The 21584-nt window shown below is 39.6% G+C and overlaps 1 protein-coding gene and 1 long non-coding RNA gene across 6 annotated transcripts; one reads left to right on the top strand and one right to left on the bottom strand.

The window, feature by feature from the left end:
- Positions 1–167: 167 nt before the first annotated feature.
- Positions 168–16594, top strand: egln3 (egl-9 family hypoxia-inducible factor 3). Its single transcript, XM_038729402.1, has 5 exons — positions 168–725; positions 11666–11785; positions 12193–12329; positions 13621–13694; positions 15130–16594. The coding sequence occupies exons 1-5, from the start codon at positions 360–362 to the stop codon at positions 15162–15164; spliced, it is 732 nt and encodes a 243-aa protein (XP_038585330.1). The 5' UTR covers positions 168–359; the 3' UTR covers positions 15165–16594.
- LOC119910679 lies at positions 13481–20541 on the bottom strand. 5 transcript variants are annotated; one of them, XR_005445677.1, is made up of 7 exons: positions 20434–20541; positions 19901–19980; positions 18198–18253; positions 16440–16518; positions 15109–15245; positions 13772–13829; positions 13481–13687 (listed from the first exon to the last, which is right to left on the bottom strand). It is a non-coding gene; the product is annotated as an uncharacterized LOC119910679 (long non-coding RNA). The 5 variants fall into 5 exon arrangements; XR_005445678.1 differs by lacking the exon at positions 20434–20541 and adding an exon at positions 20307–20409; XR_005445679.1 differs by lacking the exon at positions 20434–20541 and adding an exon at positions 20302–20389.
- Positions 20542–21584: the final 1043 nt, after the last annotated feature.

Genomic DNA, 21584 nt, shown 5'->3' with positions numbered 1-21584 from the left:
GCCTAAATGGGGACAAACGTGTGAAATAATATGCAAGGAAAGGAATGGACTGCTGATCTCACCCAACAGAGCATTTATTTTGAATTCAAAATCGTATACGCAACCGGAAGCAGCGTATTTGTACACTTGCTGACTTGACAATGTTGCAGCCTTAATAAGAGCTCGGAGATAAAAATGAGTCCAGACACGCAGGATCAATACAAACCGGCTCTTCTGCTTTTACTGTTGAATTTGAACAGTCTATCAAACATCACATGAGCGAGACCCGGAGGGAGAAAGACTTTATCTCAGCACACCTGTCATATAAAATCAGTTCTTTTGCTGTCTAAGAACTTTGAGTCCTTCACTCTCAGTCTGAAATGCCTTTAATCGAGCACGTAGGACTTCGGGACTCGGACCTGGAGCGTTTGGCGTTGGAGCGGGTCGTCCCGGGCCTGCTGGATCAGGGCTTCTGCTACGTGGACGGTCTCCTCGGGGAGTTGGCCGGGGACGCCGTGCTGGATCAGGTGAAGGAGATGCACCGGTCCGGAGCGCTGCAGGACGGCCGGCTGGCCGGTTCCGTTCCGGGCGTCCACCGGAGGAGCATCCGCGGGGATAAGATCGCGTGGGTGAGCGGGTCGGAGCGCGGCTGCGAGGCGATCAGCTTCCTGCTCAACCTGATCGATAAACTGATCTCCGTGTGCGCCAGCCGGCTCGGGGGCAAAGCGATCCGGGAGAGATCCAAGGTAAGCCAGGCCAAGTGCAGCGCGAGTCTGGAAAATCAAGATATCGATCCAAATAACAGACCAAAAAGTATATTAATAATTATTCATAAGGAGTGGGACGCAACAGAACAAGTTTTTTTAGGCTTGATTTTAATCGATCTGTCATTTATTGATCGATTTAAAAGTTCTAATCAACACACATTTGTTGATATTTGACCTTATTTTTAAACTGCAGGATCTTAATTAAGCACAAGCTGCTCTTACTGACTTAAAGTTTCTTGACAGAAGACAATGAAATGCTTTGTTTGTCATTACAGCCACAACACATTAATGGCATGAGAGGGTGGAAGTAAACAAATGCAGAAAGTTTCATCAGAGATAATAAAATATATTCTGTAAAGTTACAGTAACAGAAATATATAAAAGTACAAAATCAAAAATCAATAGTGCAAATTTTCCCGCAGAAATCTGAATAGTTTTATCTCAAATCTACACGCAAGTCGTCAAGTCTCACCCAGCAATGCGTTTCACTTGGTGAATATGTTTTACAGGTTTATTTTGTTTCTCTTTTAGAAAGGAAACAGCAGATTCTGTGTAAATAATGTCTTAATATGTATAAAAATATAGATTTTCACATAAAGGCCCTGCACACCCATCTGCTCAGGATGACGTTTGGCAGATACTGGAAATGTGGTGATGTCACTGAACTTCATGGACTCATTAAACATTAAAGATGTGATTTCCTGCCCCAGCAGGTGCAACCAAGCTGACAGGGGACTCATCAGCCAAAGTAATCACTTGTGTGTGTGTGGACCAGATGTGTGCAAGGCCTTTTTTAAATGTTCATTATGACACCTGTAAAGGTGGGTTTATACTTAATGCGAGAGGTTAACGAGGGTCCCGCCGTCGATACTATATAATCTATGGTTTAATTTCTCAACAGACACCAGATTAGATATGATGTACACTATGATTTAGAGCGACGGTCTCATCGTGTCTCGTTGCTGAACAGGAGCCTGCTGACGTGCAGCTGCCGTGTCGTGTTCACAGTGACAGTGAGCAGACGTCTCTGTCTGACGCGTTTGTTTTAGTGAATAGCAGCAGATTTCTGAGCTTTCTTCAACTAACTTCACCGTCAAAAAACTGCGGTTTTAAAGTCAGATTTTAAACCTTTTTTTCGAGCTTTTGTTTACGTATTACAAAATTGTTTCGGCTTCTCTCGCTTTTACAGACTTTGTGCTCACGCCGTTCAGTAATGCTGAGGTCGGACACTGGGCTGGACTCAGGTTGCATGCAGGTGATACCAGATGCATCAGATATTTGTCATTTCAGGCTTTTCCTGGTTTGGTCATTCATTCAGGACGCTCAGTATTTGTCTTTTAACAGCTCATCCCATTTACTTGCTCTCTCAATAACTATTAACCTCCTCAAAATGTTACTCGGCTCTCTTGTGGTCCGAAAGATGCCCCACACTTGGTGCCAACGCTGGGTAGTATTGATAAAGAGGACTGTGTTATACTCGATGCATTTGCTGCATCTCAAAATGAAAGAAGAGCAGTGAGCTTTCGTTGAAAACTACGTCAGTCTTCAGATCACAAAGCAACGCTGACCGAAGCTTTTGTTTTCGCTTGACGGAAACATGTTGAAATGTGTGAGGTGTTGTTGCAGAGGCCCTATAGTATGTTCCTCCTTTTTAATGTGTAGGCCTTTTCGCTGCAGTCCAGCGGCGCTCTCTGGGCCCTGAGCCAAGGCTTCAGAAACCAGAACACGCTCCAGGAAGGACGGGAAATTTGCTGAACCAGTTCAGGTCCACAGTGTGTCCTCTGGTGCTGCAGCATGTGTTGATTAATCATACAGGCAGACGTGTTGGGGAATGTGGATCCAAGTATTTACCAGGAACGCTCCATCTTTTCCCAGAACAAATACCTCCGGGAGCACATTTACATTTAGCATTCATAATCAATAGCTTATATAAACGTTGAATAAATTAGTTATAACACACAATAATGTAGTTGTAAGCAGATATAAGTGTTTATTGATGTATTTATCAACAGCTGTAACTCCTCCAGAGGAGTTAATGAATAGTTAATAAATGAGAATGCAGTAAAACACAGTTGTATAATATAAAATATATAATCATAGCAGAAGGTATAATTGTTGACAAATGCTGTGCATTGATAATAAACACTTTGAGAGTCCAGACCTTCGTGCCCAAATCACTGAGCAGTGTTTGTTAGGTGAAGCATAGAGTTCTGGTAATGTCTTGGCCATCAAAAGAAAGCCATCTGGAGGCATTGTTAGCCATACGTCATTTAGCTGCCTGCATATTTTCATCTCAGTAGCTGTTTTGTTTCTGCTTCTTGTCTAATTTCCTGTGAGATTGTAGATTAATTCACTCTAATTTAATATATTTTAAAGCAACGTCAGCTAAGCTAGCAGAGCCGAACGTTACAGAAATACCAAATTCTGCTTATTAGAGCATCATCAGGTAGAGAAGTGAGTATGTGGGATTATTTTCAGTCTTTATTCAAGAGCGTTGTCTTTCATTGTGCTCTAACTGTGTGCTTGGTGTCAGATATGTTGTCGCTTGCGCAGATTCTCCTGCGCTCCAGCTTTCAATATCAAGCACACCCACATTGAGGCAGTGATCATTTCAATGGTCAACACTTAAAAACAAACTCCGAGAGCAGAGCAGAAGTCTGAGAGCAAACGTTTTTACGAGGGCAAGCGGTACAAAATGCGACGGTGAAATCAATAATTCATACTCCGATATGAGCTTAACCAATCAGAGGCCGAGTAAGACAAAGGGTCCACTGCAGATGTAGCAGGTGGACATTCTCACGTACACACACATCTACTTACTCAATTCTGCAGTACCTCACTCCTCAGCATGCACTAATGCTTACTCACTCACTCACTCGCTCACGTACTCGCACACCCACTGATTTACAGTATCCTTACTTCCCACACACAAATTCCCAGCGTGTCCACCCCCATCTCCACGTGCAGCAGTGTGAGCCATTATCTGTGTGTGTGTGTGAGTTATCAGATGGAACTTCTTAAGAAAACAGGTCAACCCAGTTACAATAGAAATACACACACACACAGACAGGAGATGCTGCAGGAGAATAAACATTCAGCAGGATAAAGAAGCTTTTGTCTTTTTGCAGTTGTTTGCAGAAAAGTAAAAACATATAATAAACGTTCTGTTTAAATCTCAGCAACATGATAAAGTTTCATAACTGCTCCTCTGTAAATTGAAACAAGGGCTGCAGCAGCAATCGATTATTTTAGTAATCGAGTATTCTACTGATATTTCTATCGGGTAATCAGATAAAAATACATTTACTTGAAATATTGAAATGATCCCAGACTTTGGACACTTTCATTTTTGTCTTTTTCTGTGGCCTGTCTCTTCTTCTTCCCTCGCTATTTTGTCTCTCTTCCTCCCATTTTGCAATCCGCGCCATCAAATCACATCATAATGTGCTGTATGTAGTTAAATAGATTAAACAAAGATGTTTTTTTCCGTAATCGAGTTACTTGAGTTTCTCGTTGAATCGTTTCAGCCCTAATTGAAACAATTTCCAAAAGCTAAATTAAAGCCCTTGGGCGAGTCGTCGACTGATACGGGTTTTTCTGTGGCTGATGCTGATATTTAGAGAGCGGGGCGAGCGATAAATAATGCTGATATTAAAACAAAGAACAGTCATGTATAATTGATTTTTCCATGCAGAGTACAATCTAATATACATGTTATCACAGCCAGTAACGTGTTGTTTTAGATGGAAGCTTTATTAATGAATGAAAAAGAAACGTGACTGGTGTTTAAGGGAGAGCGGGGTACAGTTTCTAAGAAGTGACGTTGTCCAGTTGCATGATTTTCTACAGTATAACTATCTATATTTTATACTACCCAGTAATAAAGGCACTTTTTCACCACCTTCCCAAAACTTACAAGTGGGATCGCTAACAACGTTAACGTTAAATTCATCCTCACGCAGCTCAAATGATAACATTTTTTTTTTTGTTTGTTTGTAGAAAAAAAATATTCCTTCAAAGTTCTCAAATGTTCAGTGAGCACAAACATCCAAACAGAAACTTTTATTTAAACCTGGCAAAAGTTCAGGAACTATTTAATCAGAGAATACTGTAATTAGACGAGATTATGGATCTGACCAGATTAGGGCTGGGCGGTATATCGGTATAATTTATATATGTAAGATTAGGTAATGCCGTTTATGCCGATTATAGTTTGATGTTGAGTTAATGTGTTTCCGTAAAGTCATGTCAGTGTTTGCTCCTCTCTCTCCCTCACTGCGAAGCCCCGCCCTCTGTGTCTGTGTCCGTCTACTCACAAACTCTCTAACAACATGGAGGGACACACAGTGCTGGCTGAGGACCTGGCTTGTAAAAAGAAAAAACACAGTTCATGCAGCGCCGCCCCCCCCCCCCACCTCTAGAGCAGAACCAATTAGTCAATCAACAAAAAAAATTACCAGGAGCTATTTTGATATTTCGATAATTATTATTCTCAGTAAATACATCATTTAAAAATACATAAATGAACACCCAAAGAAACAGTAGGACTTAAAAAATGAAAATGCAGAATTAAACATATATACATATCACTCTAATCATTTCTCAAGCAAAAATGCCAAATCTTTATTTCTAGCTTCTTATTTCTTAGGATTTGCTGTTTTTCTTTCTGTGACGGTGATTTGATATACTTGAACTCTGGACTGTGGTTTAGGCACAGTGGCTAGTTTCAGCCCAAACAAACTTTGGACAAGACAAGGGGAGTATCTCGTGATTGCCTGTATGAAGTGGAGGAGTAATCGCAGCCACAGATGATAAAATATCTACACTGTCGGGCTGTAATTGTAGGTATCATGTTATCAGATTGTTTTAGCACTGATATTTCTGGCAGTATAGGCCTCAAAATCCCGTGTCATTTCGTCTTTTAGTCCGGACCCCTCGGTTTGGAAAGCGCCGTGTGAGATCGATGCTCACAGATGTCGTGGAGCCAGACAGACCTGCAGCCTCACGCTCCACACGTAGCTCTGCCATTAAACCGTCAGCAGGCTGGAAAGCTGCCAAACAACTGCTCAGACCTCTCTACACTCCCTCCCTGCTCCCTCCTACTACACAGATAAGATAAAGTTGAATTAAAAACAGCTGTCGGAGGCGTTTTTGTTTTGAATCCTCCCCCACCCCCCTCTGTATCATTTCCTCTCCGCCCAGCCCTCTTGTGTTTCTCTGCATATTTTCACTCCATAGCAGCTCAGTTGCATGATGATGATGATGATGATGATGATGATGATGAATGGTGTGTGTTTGTGTGTATGTGTGTGTACGTGCCTCAGCGCGGCGTGTAAACAATCTTGCGTGATTTCCCAGCTTCCCCTCATCGCAGACTGCCTGTGGTTTCAGAGCAGGTCAGCCGCTCTTTATCAGCGCTCGGGCTTTGTCGTCATTGGCAGCCAAGGAGACCCGACCTACGTGCAGCTCTGGAGTCCCTCGCACGCATGCTGACGGGGGGCTCGACTCCACCACCCCGCCCACTAACCTCCCTCTTCGCATTTAGAGCAATTCACAAATACGTCGCTGTGATTGCACGCGATGCATGTGTAAACACAGACGTCAGGTGGCAAGCGCTGACGTCAATAAGGTTACTAAAGGTGTGTTGTTTTTGTTAATGTTGCGTTCAGGGACCCGCGTGTTTGATGAGGGTTAATCTACACTGTGACCTTCCTGTATAAAGTGCTGTGTGTGTGTGTGTGTTGATGATCGTGAAGCAAATGAAGGGAACGGGATGTGAGATTTTTACGACACGCGGAGAGGCCCTCGCACCTTTTTGTTTCACAATAAGAGGGGTTTCACAATAAAAGCTCCTAACGAGAAAGGGGAAGTCATTGATTACATGGTTGCAGGTTAAGACGTCAGTGTGTTGTGGTTTGGTGTACTTAGTTTTTGTTTCCTTATTGAGCTTCCACGAACACACACAAAAAGCCACGTTCAAACATTAATCAGGTTCATACATGCGGAGGATTAGATGAAGGACGTTGCGTGAGATCTGCGAGTAATCATCGTGGTCACGTGAGCGACGCAGACGTCAGTGAAATGTTACAGATTATGGAGTTCGGTGTAAATCATCTTAGATTATTTTGAAGTGGTTTTGTAAAGGAACGTGTCTCTATTACGAGGGTTAATCTTCCCTATTTGATAATTGTGCTGTGTGATAAAATGTTTATTTCATGTTGGAAAATGCTGTTTATTTTTTAAAATACAAAAGACAGCTCTCATATGGTAAATCATAAACGGTTATACTAGTGGAACCAAATGCATTGAGGACATTTTAACATATCAAGGACATTTTGTTACACCAGCTTCAAGTTGAGAAATAAAATATTAACAAATTTCTAAGATCTTCTTCCACTTAACAGGATGATTGATCCCTTTGCTATTCCATGTCATGAGACTGAATTTAATGTAACACAAGGGTTTTACTGTAAGATATAAAGTTAAACACTGACTCTTGACCAATCTTTAAACAGAGGCTTTCCCTCCCATCTCACAAAGGACTTCTTGCTCTTCATTATCAATATAAAAATAGCTTCTTTAAATTCAGTTGCTGTTGACAAGAAGAATTTGGTCTGTGTGGGGGGCCAAGCATCAACTTTTCCAGCAGGGTTAAACGTTACTTATGGTCGTTTTCTCTTCTTTTATTTACTTATTTGTAAGTAATTTGTTAAAAATTATGTATACATAGAAATATAAAATACAGTGCTTTAAATGTCTTTTATAAAACAATAACCAAGCCTTAAATCTTGCTGCACTTTAAAAGTTTGAGTTCTTAAATCAGTTTCTTAAAGAAAAACATGTCTCAGACTCACTGAGATGTTGATGTTTTAGCTTTGCTGACGTGTTTTGGTTGAAGTTCCAGTGGACAGTCATCTTTCCAAAAATAAACCCTGATATGCTGCAACCTTTTCCCTCCATACTTTATCATCTCTATATAGTCAGTAATGTTAATAAGATTGTACAAGAAAATGACGCTGTTTTTTTGTATTGACTTAATATTGTCTGAACCTTTTTTATAAATGAAGTTTAGATGCAAACTCATGGAAGGTCGTAAACTCCTGCACACAGCTGCAAGTTTCTGTGAGATATAGTGAGTTTAAAGGCTGATGAAGGTTTCTTACAACATAAATATAAATTAATACACAAAGAAGTACTTCATGCCCCTAAAATACTTCAAACAAAATGAAGCCGTACGGGTGAAATGTCCTGTAATGACCTCGCAGAGGTGGTGTGTGCGGGTGACCGGATCAGCTGTTTGTTTTTCCTGGAAGGAAATCCACAGTTTGATCCTTTGTTGACTTTGACACAGAGTTTCATGTCTGATGGTCGTCTGCTGCGCTCGGCTTATCAGCCGCTTCCTGCTCGGGTCGAAAGGTCGCAGCGCTGCAGGGAAGGGACGCAGGGAAACCCCCCTCGTGTTCTTTGGAAAACGTTTTCCATTTTACAGAGAATAGTTGTATGTATGTATGATTTTTAAGTATTCGTAAGCTTTCAGGGTTCAATCTCTGAAGTCTTTTTGTCATTGTCGTTATACAAGCATTTGTACAATGAACTAATTTAATAAAGTTAAAGCCAGTTTTCATAAACTGTTTAAAACGGCAATCAGACGCTATTTTGGTTTGAGAAAATTAAGTATATTTACAAGCATTAGTCGTAATCAGAGTCAGACATGCAAGGGCTCGTTGTTGTCAAATATTTAATAAAATATGCAAAAATATTATGAATGTAAATATGAATATAATACCTTAAATATCCCAGTAAATAAAAGGGTTCCTGCGGATGTTTGTGGAGAAATATCTTGTAATATTGTATTTGTCAAAATGTTTGTGATACACGACTAGCATCCAGGATTTCTATTCAAGCTACATAATTTATATCTAGACTAGGTTATATACATTATACATTTTCAAAACATTAAAGAAAGGAGAAGAGAATTAAAAATAAGAAAAAGATGTCCAGATGTCCACTTTCTTCGTACCTCTAAGAAAGTCTAGTCTGCTTATTAAAAGTTGAGTTTAATGGATAAATAAATGGATATTCAATAATTAAATGAGGAAATAATTAAATAAATTGACCTGTAGATGAGATTATGTCAAAATAAAGACCAGCATCATGAAAGATGCATACAAATCTATACAAAAAAAACCCTACATTTTATAACAAACACTGTTTTATTTGTAACTTTTAGGAAATAAACTACAGAAATCTTACCTCAAAGTCGACTTGCTAACTTTTTTTCAGCGCTTTCAACAGCATCTCTTGGTCTCCCTCAGTGCATGTTACGATGCAAACACCATCCACTGAGGATGATAGTGAGATGCAGTTCAAGTGTATATATATATTACAGAAATATATTTTTACACCTGCCGCCTTTCTTCTCCGTGTCATGATTTGAGTTTGTTTGTCAGCAGGATTAATAGCAAAATTTTAATTACTCTTGATGGAAAGGGGTTTAGCACGAGGCAAAGAAGAACCATTAGATTTCTGAGCGGATCCGAATCACGGGACAGATTCACAATTGTATTTCACTTCCGTTAACATTGCGAGATCGCCGCGACTACACATGCAACAAAAACATAACAAATGCAACAAAAAACAATCAGGGGTGTGATTTTTTTCAGATGAATCCACTCTCTGAGTGTTAATAGTTAAATATTAGTATCGGAAAGATTGAAAACTGTCAACCAGAACTATCATAAGCCTGTTTTCCTGCAGTCTTTCCAAGCATCACTTCAAGAGCATAAAATCTCAGATTTAGTTGTTGTTAGTCAGACAGTGTAGAAGACCTGTCAATCATCGTGGGAGTGACAGGAGGTGGTGGGCGGGTCTACACCACCCTGATTGACACTTTGAGTCTGGTAACAGATTCCTGACGGCGTCTTTTAAACTGTCGGTCTCTGCAGAGTCATTAAGGCTTCAACTGATCTCATCCCTGCTGCAACACCAAACGAAGCTGAACACACACGAACACACATGTGCAGTATGTGTACGTGCAGCTGAAGCCGTAGGCACACAACCACAACACACACCCCTGATGTACACAGAAAATATTGGCAAATAGCCAACCACACACACACATGCAGACAGACACGCACGCAGACATTCAGAGGAAGTTTCTGTAATCATGTCTGTCAACACAACTGACCTTCAACAAATCAGCTTTTATCAGTTTTAACAGAAACTGTCACAGCTCTGTACTCTTGTTCTTCTTCAGCACTTAATCCGGCACTGTGTTTCGTTCTCAAGTAAATACTTTTTTTTGTATTTTCTATCAGAGTGAGAAGAAACATCAGGGTATCACTGAAATAGTTTGATTCACCAAAATCAAAACTCCACTTTTTTTTAAAGTAAACTATACTTTGAGGAATATAAACATATTTTCTTTTTTATTTAACAAAAGAAGTTTTTTAAAGTGCTTTGGGTTTTTTTTTTAATACAAGCAGCTGTGCAAGAACTTCATCAAAATAAAATACAGTTGGAAAATTGTAAACTTTTAGATTGAAGTCAGAAACGATGTGATCAAAGACTTTCAGTACTTCAGTCAGTAAAGCTCATAGTGGCATCTAATGTACCTAATCAGTGTTTCGAATTAGAAATAAATGGTAAGAGAAAAAGAGAAATTATGGTAATTATGGAAAAATAAAAATTATTTTCTGTTTCCCTTTGAGCTTCTTCTTACAATATACGTAAACAGACTCCATGTTTGACTAAATATTATCAGATCTGCAAAGGTCGTCTCCTAAGTGGGTAAACGGTAGTGAGGTGCAGCTCAGACGCAGGTCACGTTAGGGTCATTTGCAGAGCTGAAGTAACCCAAAGGTCGCAGCCAAAGATAACCTGTTCCTGTATTGATCCCCTGTAGAGGAAGCCTGTGACTCTCCAAAGCAACACGTTAAACTCGTTAATAGGTCTTAACACATGTATAGAGAGGGGAATAATATGGAATCTCACTATAAGTAAGTGGACTTCAGATTTGGTTTGGTACTACACGGTGTTCTCACTCTCATTTCTGCAGTAAATATCGCAGCGTGAGACATCCTGAGTGTCCTGAAGCCTTCTTCATTAATAAGCTCATCTATGATGCCTTCAGGGTTAGGGTTAGCAGCAGGACCCTACAAAGCGAAAGCTCGTTGACAACTGCATTATAATACTGAACATTTTGGTCCCTTACGAGCAAAAAAAAGTTTTAAATCTCCTCTTAAGATGTTTGTTTTATTACTACCTTTCATCTATTCTTCCACAGGCTGGATTTTGTCTCTTGTTCGACTCCTGTAGTTTTGTAGGGCCCTATGAAATCCGTTTAAAAGTTTTCCCAAATTCTGTGTTTTGCAATTTAAGAACACTGTATTCAGTTAATTTTGAATTAAAAGTTGAATTAATATTCAAATGTATGTGCAATTGTTTATGCATTGCAACAGTAGGAAATTAAAATACTATTTAACAGGTGAAAATTCACAAATGCATTGTTATTGCGATACATGTACTGCGAATTATCCCCCTGTTAAAAAGGTTATTTCTAGATTACGGACAGATCTGATGGAGGCTAAGCCCCGCCCTCTGTAAAACACCAACACGGAGGGCAGAGGTCCGAAGCAGCGTGCTAGTAAAAACACCAAATGACAGCAGTATGGTACTTTTCGGTTGTTTTAGCTTGAGTGCTGTGGATAAAGATGTGTATAATGCTGGGGAGAACACTGATTTCTCTAAATTTCATCCGTGTTTTACAGTCAAATCCATTTTTATCATCAAATAATGAGATTCCGTTTTTCTTTTCTGCATCGCTTTTGAAAGTTGCATCTTACTGTATGGAAATAAACAGTTTTATTGTTATAGCTGTAATACTGAGGTCTAATCAGACTGTGTGTGTCTCCCTTTAGGCCATGGTGGCGTGTTACCCAGGAAACGGGGCGGGCTACGTCAAACACGTGGACAACCCGAACAGCGACGGACGCTGCATCACCTGCATCTACTACCTCAACAAGAACTGGAATGCCAAGGTGCGTTCAGGGACCTCTGCTCATTACTGAATTCACCGTCTGTCTTCTGTGTTCGATCTTTTCATTGATCTTGTCATCTGTGATTAAAAGTGAAGATTGTGAGACTTTCCTGTCTGACGAGGAAATAAATAGTGACTCGCCTCTTTGTTGTGATGGCGTTCGACTCGCCCAGACTTGATAAAATCAGAAGAGGCGATCAGACGGATTTGAACTTGTCAACACTTTCAGTTACCTGAGGACACCTGAATTTGATGTGGGGAGATAACGGGATAAATTAAGCTATGATGTCGTGGCGACAGAAGTAAAATAACAGTGAGAGAGAGAAGAGCACAGAAATAATTTAAACTACATATGTTTAATTCAAAGTTTAACATATTTGTAAAACACTGATCTGCTTTCCTCTCCAGGACCACGGCGGCATCCTCAGGATCTTTCCAGAGGGGAAATCCTATGTGGTCGACATCAAGCCGCTGTTCGACAGGCTGCTCTTCTTCTGGTCCGACCGCAGGAACCCACATGAGGTGCAGCCCTCCTACGCCACCAGGTAACAAACCAGTCAGTCAACCAACCGATCGATCACTCATCATGACGCTAATGAGATTTGTTCAGTTTGTGCTGCGAGGAAGGAAAGTGGTTCTCTTCAACTCTATGAAATTTCCATTTAATGTTGTTGTGCAAACATCCTTTATCTCCCACTGGATTTGGATACTTATGTAAAGTTAAGGAATCCTGCACAGCCTGTTTCAGTTCTCACTTAATCTGAGTCAGAAGTACTTTATTGATCCCTGAGGGGTTGTGTTACAGCCAGCTGATCATGTTGCTCATGAAGACACTAAAGAAATAAAAATAAAAAAAATTTCAACTTTTTAAGTACAGTATTTTACAGTATGTGACAGAAGTACAATGAATAAAAAGTAGTATTAATGAGTGCTGGTAATGCTGACCGATGAAGTGAATTGGAATCTTAAAACTGCAGTATTGACCCAAAACTAATTGAAGATTTGCCTTAACCTGCTCTGCTTATTAAATGAATACTTTACTCTAATAAATATATCAGCCTGCATAAGACAGGCATGATTATAAAATAGGTCATTTGTGTCTTTAAAACAAGATCTACTGCAGATCTTCATTTGAGTAAAATAAATCACCGTGTTTAAAAACCAAAATATAAAAAAACTAAAACTTTTGCATTCAAAAATACTGCATTGTAGAGAATATTTTACTCTTAAGGCCGTGGAGGAAAAGTAGAAAGTATCCTAAAAAAAAGGTAATACTAAAAGTGCAAACTGCAGTAGTGATAAAGTCAGTTCACAGGATTGGATGCTGCTCTGTCTCCCAAAGTGATTGACAGGTTTAATAAAACAGGACTCACATTAGACAACTGAATTTACTTGACTGATGTTCTGATTCCATTAAGTTTGTCTGCACGAGTAATCTTTAGAAACACAAAACTTTCTGCCGTTTTGGCTTTTAAAAGTAGTTTATTTTCACTGAGAGGGAGGAGAGAAACGCTTCATCTACAGATACGTGGCGCCACCCGCTGGTGTGAGTGTGTAATAACAGTACTGAGGCCCATAGGAGGCTTCTTTTAAACTCAGATTGGTGATTAAGAAAACATTTCTTATTCTGTCGCTGCAGAGAGTTGGCAGGAATATAGTTGACGATGTGTGAAATCAAACACATAAAGAGGCAGTGTTTTGGCAGACAGGTGCTTTAATCACAAAACCTGTTTAAGAAAACATGCTGGGGGGTTTGAATTCCCTTTACAGACACTGTGATGGTGAAAAACTACTTAACGTTGTAATAAACATCAGTGGTGTTGTTGTTTGTTTCAGGTACGCCATCACAGTTTGGTATTTCGACTCGGAGGAGAGAGCCGAGGCCAAGAGACGCTTCAAAGACCTGACAGGTACAAACACACAGAGGACACAGTTATGAATATTTTGGACCCCTTCAGCAGCTGCAGTCCATATTAAAAATACTCACAGTACCACCAACAGAAGCTTACGCCACATCCAGTAAATTAATGTTGGAGTTTCTCAGTCTGTAAGGAAACAATGAGGCAAAATATTTTAAAAACACGTTAAAACTATTGTGCCTCCTACTTTGTACAAGACACTAGATAAGGAACTTTCTCACATACATACTTTATATTTACATGATCTATAAATACTGTATAGGACATTTATGAGTAAAATATAATTTCAAAAAAAATCTAATAATTTGTATATCGATAATCTAAAGCAGCACCTTGTATAGAAACATGTCAAAGGCTACGTACAAAATATAACAAATGAAAATGCATTAATGGAAAATATAGAAAACAGAACTAATGTGACTAAGGTTACCGGGTTATTTCACCCACCGGTTTCACGAATGCTTATATTCATTTGTCTGACTTATCAATATTTTAAAGGCTAACTGTGGTGTTATTTAATATTTTGACTTTATAAATCTCATGTGCAGAGCCAAACCGACATGTCAGTCACACTTTCTGACTTCCTGTCTTGGTTCCTACTGAAGAAACACAGTATAAAACACAAATATATAGTTTTAGGTTTGAAAACCTGTTGCACACTGTAGTGTTTAATCAAACAAACAGGAGGAAATAGTGCATTTGTTGGGGACTATTTTCAGCTGTGGATGAACATGTGATGCTCTAGCTCACCGATGGGGTTTTAATACCATATAGCGGCGAGAGACGACAAAGTTATTTTTTTTATCCCGTTTGTCCATTTAAAAGATAATTTAAGTCGTCAAAGTCGCAGTTTGTGGTAAAACAGTAGAGTTAACATTAAGCTTAGTGTGAAACCGCTCCGTGAACTACATCTCTCGTCTCGCACAATATACGCCAACGCTGTAATGCTAAGCTAATGGTCATTGATTATTTGACTCACAGTCCTTTCATCGCATCATCTACATGTGGAAGCTCTTTCACGAGAAAGTTATGACATCACATTCGCAACTTTTGGGTTTGTTGGTTTTGTAATAATAATTTTCACAGTTTGACAAACTGCGTCTTTCGTGACTTGCAAAATTATAGTTTAATTCAGGGCACAATTCAAACACCGTCAAAACACTAGTTGTCTCTTGCCGTTGACTACAGTGCATATATTTTCTGAAATAAGGTCCCATGGCGGTCCACCGGAAGGGGAGGGACTTGGGCTCTATACGCACACACAGTACTTAGTGGTGGTTTGACTCTGCACATGCTGACAAGAAGAAATGTATAGACACCTACTTCAGTTTAAACTACAAAGACGAGACATTTCAGATGCTTTAAATGTCATGACAGACTTTATATTCTAAATGTTTATGCATACCTTGATGTTGATGCGTTTCAGCTTCAACGGGGAAGCAGGGCAGCAGCTCCAGCTGATGAGGACACGCCGTCGGCTGGTGTTGGACACCCTGATCTGCAGGAGAGGATGGCAGGATATCCTCCCGTCTCTCTAAGCTTCTGGAAAAAGGAAAAAAGAAAAAATTAACCCTGGAGCGGTCGAGGGCATTTTAACTCTACAATTTGCATTCCCCTCGCTGCGCCGGTCGGCGTCCAGGCCGGGAAGAACAATGTGCTGCTGTGACCTGATGATGAGTTCAGGCGACCTGCGACTGCTCTGGACTGTTCCTGCTTTACATGATGTTTGTGCAATACTCTCCGCTGACTTCTGCTGAGACCTTTAAGTTTCTTCGCTTGTGAAAGAAATCCTAACAGCGGTGGTGATTAAACGACAAGCATTAAACGACAAGCGAGAGAGGCGGAGACAGTTCCAGACGTGATGACCAACTTTGAACGCCTCAACAAGAGAAGAGTCGTAGTACTCTCTTTGAAAGAAAAGCTTAAATTTGTTCACTGAGATTAATTTATTAAGTCCCAAAAGGTCTTTTTATAACTTATGAGCACAAGATAACTTAATTATCTTTTTGGCACAGAGTATAGAAATGTTTAGTGTGTAAAAATTTGTTTTCTTGTGCACAAAAGACTAAAAAATCTCAACTTTCAGGGCCTCAGTAAGAGACTTGAAATGTCAGATTATATTCTAACACAAATTTAACAGCTGACTTTTTCAGCTCTGAACTAAGAACTCATTGTCAAAATGATTCCAAACTTGACTTCCACTAACTAGCTTTCAAGAACAAACCATTAGGCTCAATTCTGTGAAATGAATGAAGAAATTACAGATGCATTAACTACCATGGAGTTTACACAATTACACTGACAGTCGATAAATGAGGTGCTGAATTATCACCCAGTTTCACCTGAATTAAATTGAAAAAAAAAATCAAAACACCTGATGTAGTTTGATTGTCAGGAGCTTATGTGATCACAACTATGCGACATTAAAAGGGAAACATCCATCTGAAAAGTGTAAGTAGAAACGTAAAGTCCGACTGTTTTTGTATCGTCACTCTAAGCTGCTGTTTAGCATTATGACTTTGTGATCTGACCACTCTGAAGTTTTTAAAATGGGCGCCAGCATTGTGAGCTCGCTCCGTCCTCCACCGAAGGAGAAGGACGAAGAGGAGATGGATTCCTTTGACGCAGCGGCTGTCAAGAGTGTGTGCATAAGAGCGGATGAATAATCGATGCTCCGCAAAGACTTATTGAGCCCGAGTCGCCGTCCTGAAAGAATAACGCTCGCTGCCAACTTACACTGCTTTTAAAACTGAGCCGTCACTTTCACTGCGGCCGGACCGGGACCACCTGAGTCTTCTACAACATGTTGGTGTACCTGCAACAGAAACACTTTCTCTGTAAACTGCCATGATCTGTACGGACGTGTTAAATACAACTTCCATTTCAAAGACTCTCTTTTTGAACGTGTGTTTTTGTCACCATGCACCGCAGAAAACTTTAAGATGCAACAAACATACTGATGATTTAGCTCAGTGATTCCCAACCTTTTTAGATTGTGGTACATTTCACCCTAAAATAAAAACCTGGACCCATTTTTCACATGTTTTGGTGATGAAATCTAATCTGTGCAGTACATGTTTCAGCCGGCTGCAGTGGCTGGAACGTATTCCTTCTGGCTTTATTTCCTAATGTTTCTCCAACACAACAAACTCCTCGCTCCATCTCTGACTCACGTTTCCACTGCGTCTTCCTGCAACAAGAGATTTCAGAGGGACAATGGTCCCCTGAGTAACAGTCTGAGCCTGTCGGTGGCAAGAAGAAACACGTAATGTTGACGGGAGCAGTTGCCAACAACACCAACCTATGTGAAAATAGGGCCCTTGTTTAAAGAGAAAATGGAGGAAAGTCTCCATCACAGATTAGCTTTAGTAACTTCTCCCATGTCAGATTTAATCGGAAGGATTTTAAAGGACTAGTTCAACATTTATGGGAAATATTTGCTCCCTTTCTATTAATACTTCAGCCCCCAAGAACTTTTCTATTCTTAACTATTCTAGATTAGCTTCTATGTGAACACACAATTAACTGCCAAAAGTTTTATTACTAATATATATTTTTATTATTTCAAATGAGAGCTTTTCTTACTGGTTTAAAAGTGGGCGGGGTTAAGTCGCGTACATATGTGCACCAATCACAATTTAGCAACTGAAAACAAGACTGCAGTGATTTCATCTTCTTCTTGAACTGAGGATGTTTGTTTTTTTGTGCTGATAGCTGCTTATTTAGACATCAATATTTAATGTTATAGAAAAATACCTTCAGTTTTTTGGGGGGGCTTACAGAGTCCGGACGTGCTGGCAACCTCAAGGTCGGCTCTCATCTGATTGGCTGAGCACTGATCAGGGTTAAAACTTTCTACTCATGTTGCCTTTATTTCAAAATAAGAGTTATTCGAGGTAAACAAACCAATCCTCCGACTGCACTCAAAGTCTAAACTGGATGCCAATTTAGCCTGATAACCAGTTAAGCCAAGAAAACAGCGCAAATGTCTGTACGCCAGAGTATTTACCCCAAATATTTAACAAATCATTGTTTCATAAGAAAAGCTATTTCACCTGTTATTTGTTTATAATGAAAAACCTGCAATTATTTTTCCCGATTAAATGGTGCAGAAAAATTGCCAGGTCTGTACGTCACATCTTCAAATGTACAAAAACCCAAAGATATTCAGTTTACCGCGATATGAAAAGAAGCTGAAACCAGGGAATATTTTATATTTGCCATTTTTGCTTTTCTACCGATCAACTCGTCAATGAATTGACTTTTTCTTTGAGTCAGTTCCATTCGCTGAAGGACATGAGATGCCAAAAAGGTGGTGTTATTCTGTCACACTCACATTAAGATTTCGTTTTTGACCCATGTGGGGTCCACAGGTGAACCACAGGTAGGGAACCACTGATTTAGCTTTTCTTAGAACGGCGAAAGTGCAAATATCCTAATTTCTAAACAAACCGTCCTTAAAGTCGAATACAAAAATAAGAAACTCTTTCTTACCCGATGGAGTTTTCTTTTCTTGTGTATCTGCGACTGCAGGAGTCACAAAGTTCAGCCTGCAAAGAAAATAAGTGAGCAAATCATTCTTCACTGGTGTGAGTTTGTTTTGACCCACTGTAAGCATCAGATGGGTGGAGTTAGTCAAAAGAACTCATCTTTGACATGGATCATTACAGTAAACTCCACCCGCCTGGTGCTTTAATATGAATAGAACAAACACCAACAGTTATTTCTGATCATATGAGGTATGAGAGAGGATGAGATCAGCTGTAGCGGACACTAAAATCAGCTGATTGACTTCTCAGCAAAGACAACAGGGAGGAGGAGGATGTTTCTGTGGTGGTTGAAAATGTGACACACACTTGCTGTTTTTGTAAGTTTAGTCCAAAAATAATGGGGCATTGGTTAAGACCTCTGGGACTGAGGCAGGCAGCACCCCCCCAAAGACTTTGTCTCCATCTTGTGGCTGAATCGTAGTACTGATCACTGTACTAACAGGTTATCTGCCTGAATAACATGGAGCCCTTCAGTCATAGGATACATTTTTTATATTTATTAATTTATTTATTATTAAATAAATTTAACATTTATTTATGTCATCTGTACGTTTGTCTACGACGTGTAGCACCTTCTCTCCAAAGCAAATTCCTCGTACGTTCAAAAAACGACTTGGCAATAAAGCTCTTTCTGATTCTGATTTATTGATATTAACAGTCAACATGTAAATAGTAAACATGACTGAAACATGGAGATCTTTATAATAAATGTAGATTTTCTGTAGGAGAAGACATTCTGTTGCATTATGATCTGCAGGATCTTGGTTATACTGGTGATAATGCCTTTGAAATTTAGATTTCAGACTAGTTAAGGATGGAAATTCATTTTTTCCTTTATTGCAATCTGGCATGGTAACATATAAATAGGTTTACTTACAATGCATTCATATTCCTTAGCTTCTGACCTATGAGAACATGCATACAGGCCTAATGGTTGAGGAGTTACACCTGATTCATGTTATTTTAGGCGTTTTTTCCTGCGGATACATTCTCCAGCTGATCCGAGGGAGGTTTGAATAGTTTATTTGGCTTAAGGAGGAGGATTTTCTCAGCCCATAAAAGAACACAATATTTCTCTCTGGAGATGAGGATTACAACATTTGCATTAAAATGAAAATACAAGTAAAAGTACCTCAAATTTGTACTTAAGCATAGTACTTGGGTAAATGTAGTTGTTACATTGAGAGTAATACAGCATGTTCAATAAATACAATGAAAGTTTTAAAAACTTTATCAGCCTACAGCATTGAAAATACTTGTTTTTACACTATTATTTTTTCTTTGAGGAAAAGATCATCTCAACTATTACTGTTTAATTATTCATTACTCAGGATCATTCCATTTTGAATGCTATAATAAAAATTCAATGATGAACATCACAAAAAGTTTGTGATGCTGTAAATGACTTTATTCAATCAGTCAAGGAAAACCTGCAGAAATTAATTATATATTCAAATGCTGCTGATCTTCCTTAGTTTCTGTTGAGCGCTGGCACAAAAGCAAGAAATTAAAAGATATTTAACTGCCCAAAGTTTGAAATTATTCATGTCTTAACAACCTGCTGACCGAACATGATCTGCATGAAAGTGGTAGTTCAGAGAAACCAAGCGAACACTAATAGGTGGAGATAAAATGATTTGCACTCACGTGTAAGTCCCGGTTGATCCTCTGGATGTCTCTGTAGCTCCACTCTCACCACCTGCTCTGTGTGTCAAATGTTTTCAACTCTGTTGGAATTAGAACAAAGCGTTGGGTGAATTTAATCTACCGCTCCGTTTTAATACAGTTACTGTCGAGTCCTGACGTTCAAATTTTTTTTCCTTCTCCAGGTACCTGATTCATCTACAGACAAAAACACTGTACCTCCACGCCACACACATGGCGGCACGTGTTGGTTTGCACTGTAGACCACCAGAGTCGGTGCAAAAAAAAAAAAATGTTTTGATACTGGGCAAAAATATTCATGTTTTGGCAAAACATAAAGGAAAAGGAGGATAAAGGAAAAACAAACAGATAAAACATGCAGCCTTTTCTCTTGTCAGCCTCACCTCACCTGCTCAGGTAAGCACCGGGTAGCTGGACAGATACAACGCATAAATAATGCAGAATAACTAACAAGGCATTCATTCCTCAATTACTGCTTTTATCACAATTTCTCTATGGTAAATATTTTAGCCTACCTGCGTGTGCACCAACTTCAGCAGTCATTTCCTCTTTCTTCCACAACTGTCCAGTCACTCACAGCCTAACGATGCACACCTGGTGACGCCTGCTGTCCCCGAATGAACAGACGAGCTGCACCAGAGTCACAGGAAAAACAAGACCTTTTTAACAAACAAACCAAATTAACCTGTTTAGAGGAGCATTTTTCTGCCCCCCTTCTCCCAGGAACAGGGATGAGACCCTGAAGAAACCAAGCAGTGCTCCTGTGCTAAAATATAACTACATGGACCCCAATGTTTGCTGTGTGTCAATTAGTTTGTGGTAATATGATTACATCACTTAAGATTAATTACCACGGGAGTCACGTTTTAATGTCTTATTCTTCCGCGGGCGCTTGGATTCAACCATCTCTTCAGCGCTCCTACACCAAACTCCATTAAAAAGTCTTCCACTTAAATATTAACGCGTTTATTGACAATCACATCTGCTGCCTAAATTGTAGAGCTTCTCCGAGTCATCACATCAGTGTTATCCTTTTAAAACCTCATAAGAAGCACATCTATACACCAAACTTCATTCAAATATCTGGTACCGCAGTATACTAGTGTCCTACAGTGGGCCATGCACATTTTACACATCCTCTCTTTAATTTTGGTTCCTCTTTGTATTGTTATTATGCTGCGTTCCGACCTCCAACTAGAAAAACTATCCTGGAACTTAATATCCTGCCACTTGAAGTCGGTCACTTGTCACGGTCAGCCATGCTTTTCGTTCACTTTCGGCATCACGCACCACCCATGCACCTGGAACGCTTTGAGGTCGGAGGTCAGAAGTTTCAACTGGGAAATTTCCCAGTTCCGAGCAGTTCCAGACTGGTGTTAATTGTTAAATTAAAAGGATTAATTAAAAGGATGGCAGCTTTAATGCAAAAAACTACATAAATAGCCTGTACGGTACTAGTTAACTGTGTACCCCTCTAGCTACATCAGTTGGTAACCCTCAAGTCAATGTTGTAGGTTACACGTCCTGAAGTTTTGGCATTTTTAACAATAACTTTTAATGCAGAGAAGATGACTCTGAGATTCTTTACTGTAGCCAGCAACAAATTTCCAACCTCCAACTAGAAAAAAGTTCTAGAAAAAGCCACTTGAATTTCCTAAAAACATTT

Source organism: Micropterus salmoides, unplaced genomic scaffold, assembly GCF_014851395.1.
Source record: "Micropterus salmoides isolate LMB-PRFRI ecotype aquatic unplaced genomic scaffold, ASM1485139v1 Ms_hic_scaffold_19, whole genome shotgun sequence".
Taxonomy (NCBI): domain Eukaryota; kingdom Metazoa; phylum Chordata; class Actinopteri; order Centrarchiformes; family Centrarchidae; genus Micropterus; species Micropterus salmoides.
Note: the sequence above shows the minus strand (reverse complement) of the source record. Positions and strands in the feature narration are given on the sequence as shown.

Excerpts from the sequence above, each read along its gene's own strand:
- egln3 (XM_038729402.1), top strand. The coding sequence starts at position 360 with ATGCCTTTAATCGAGCACGTAGGACTTCGGGACTCGGACCTGGAGCGT. Across the intron at positions 11,786-12,192 it reads ACAAGAACTGGAATGCCAAG|GACCACGGCGGCATCCTCAG; the intron begins GTGCGTTCAGGG and ends TTTCCTCTCCAG. Across the intron at positions 13,695-15,129 it reads ACGCTTCAAAGACCTGACAG|CTTCAACGGGGAAGCAGGGC; the intron begins GTACAAACACAC and ends GATGCGTTTCAG.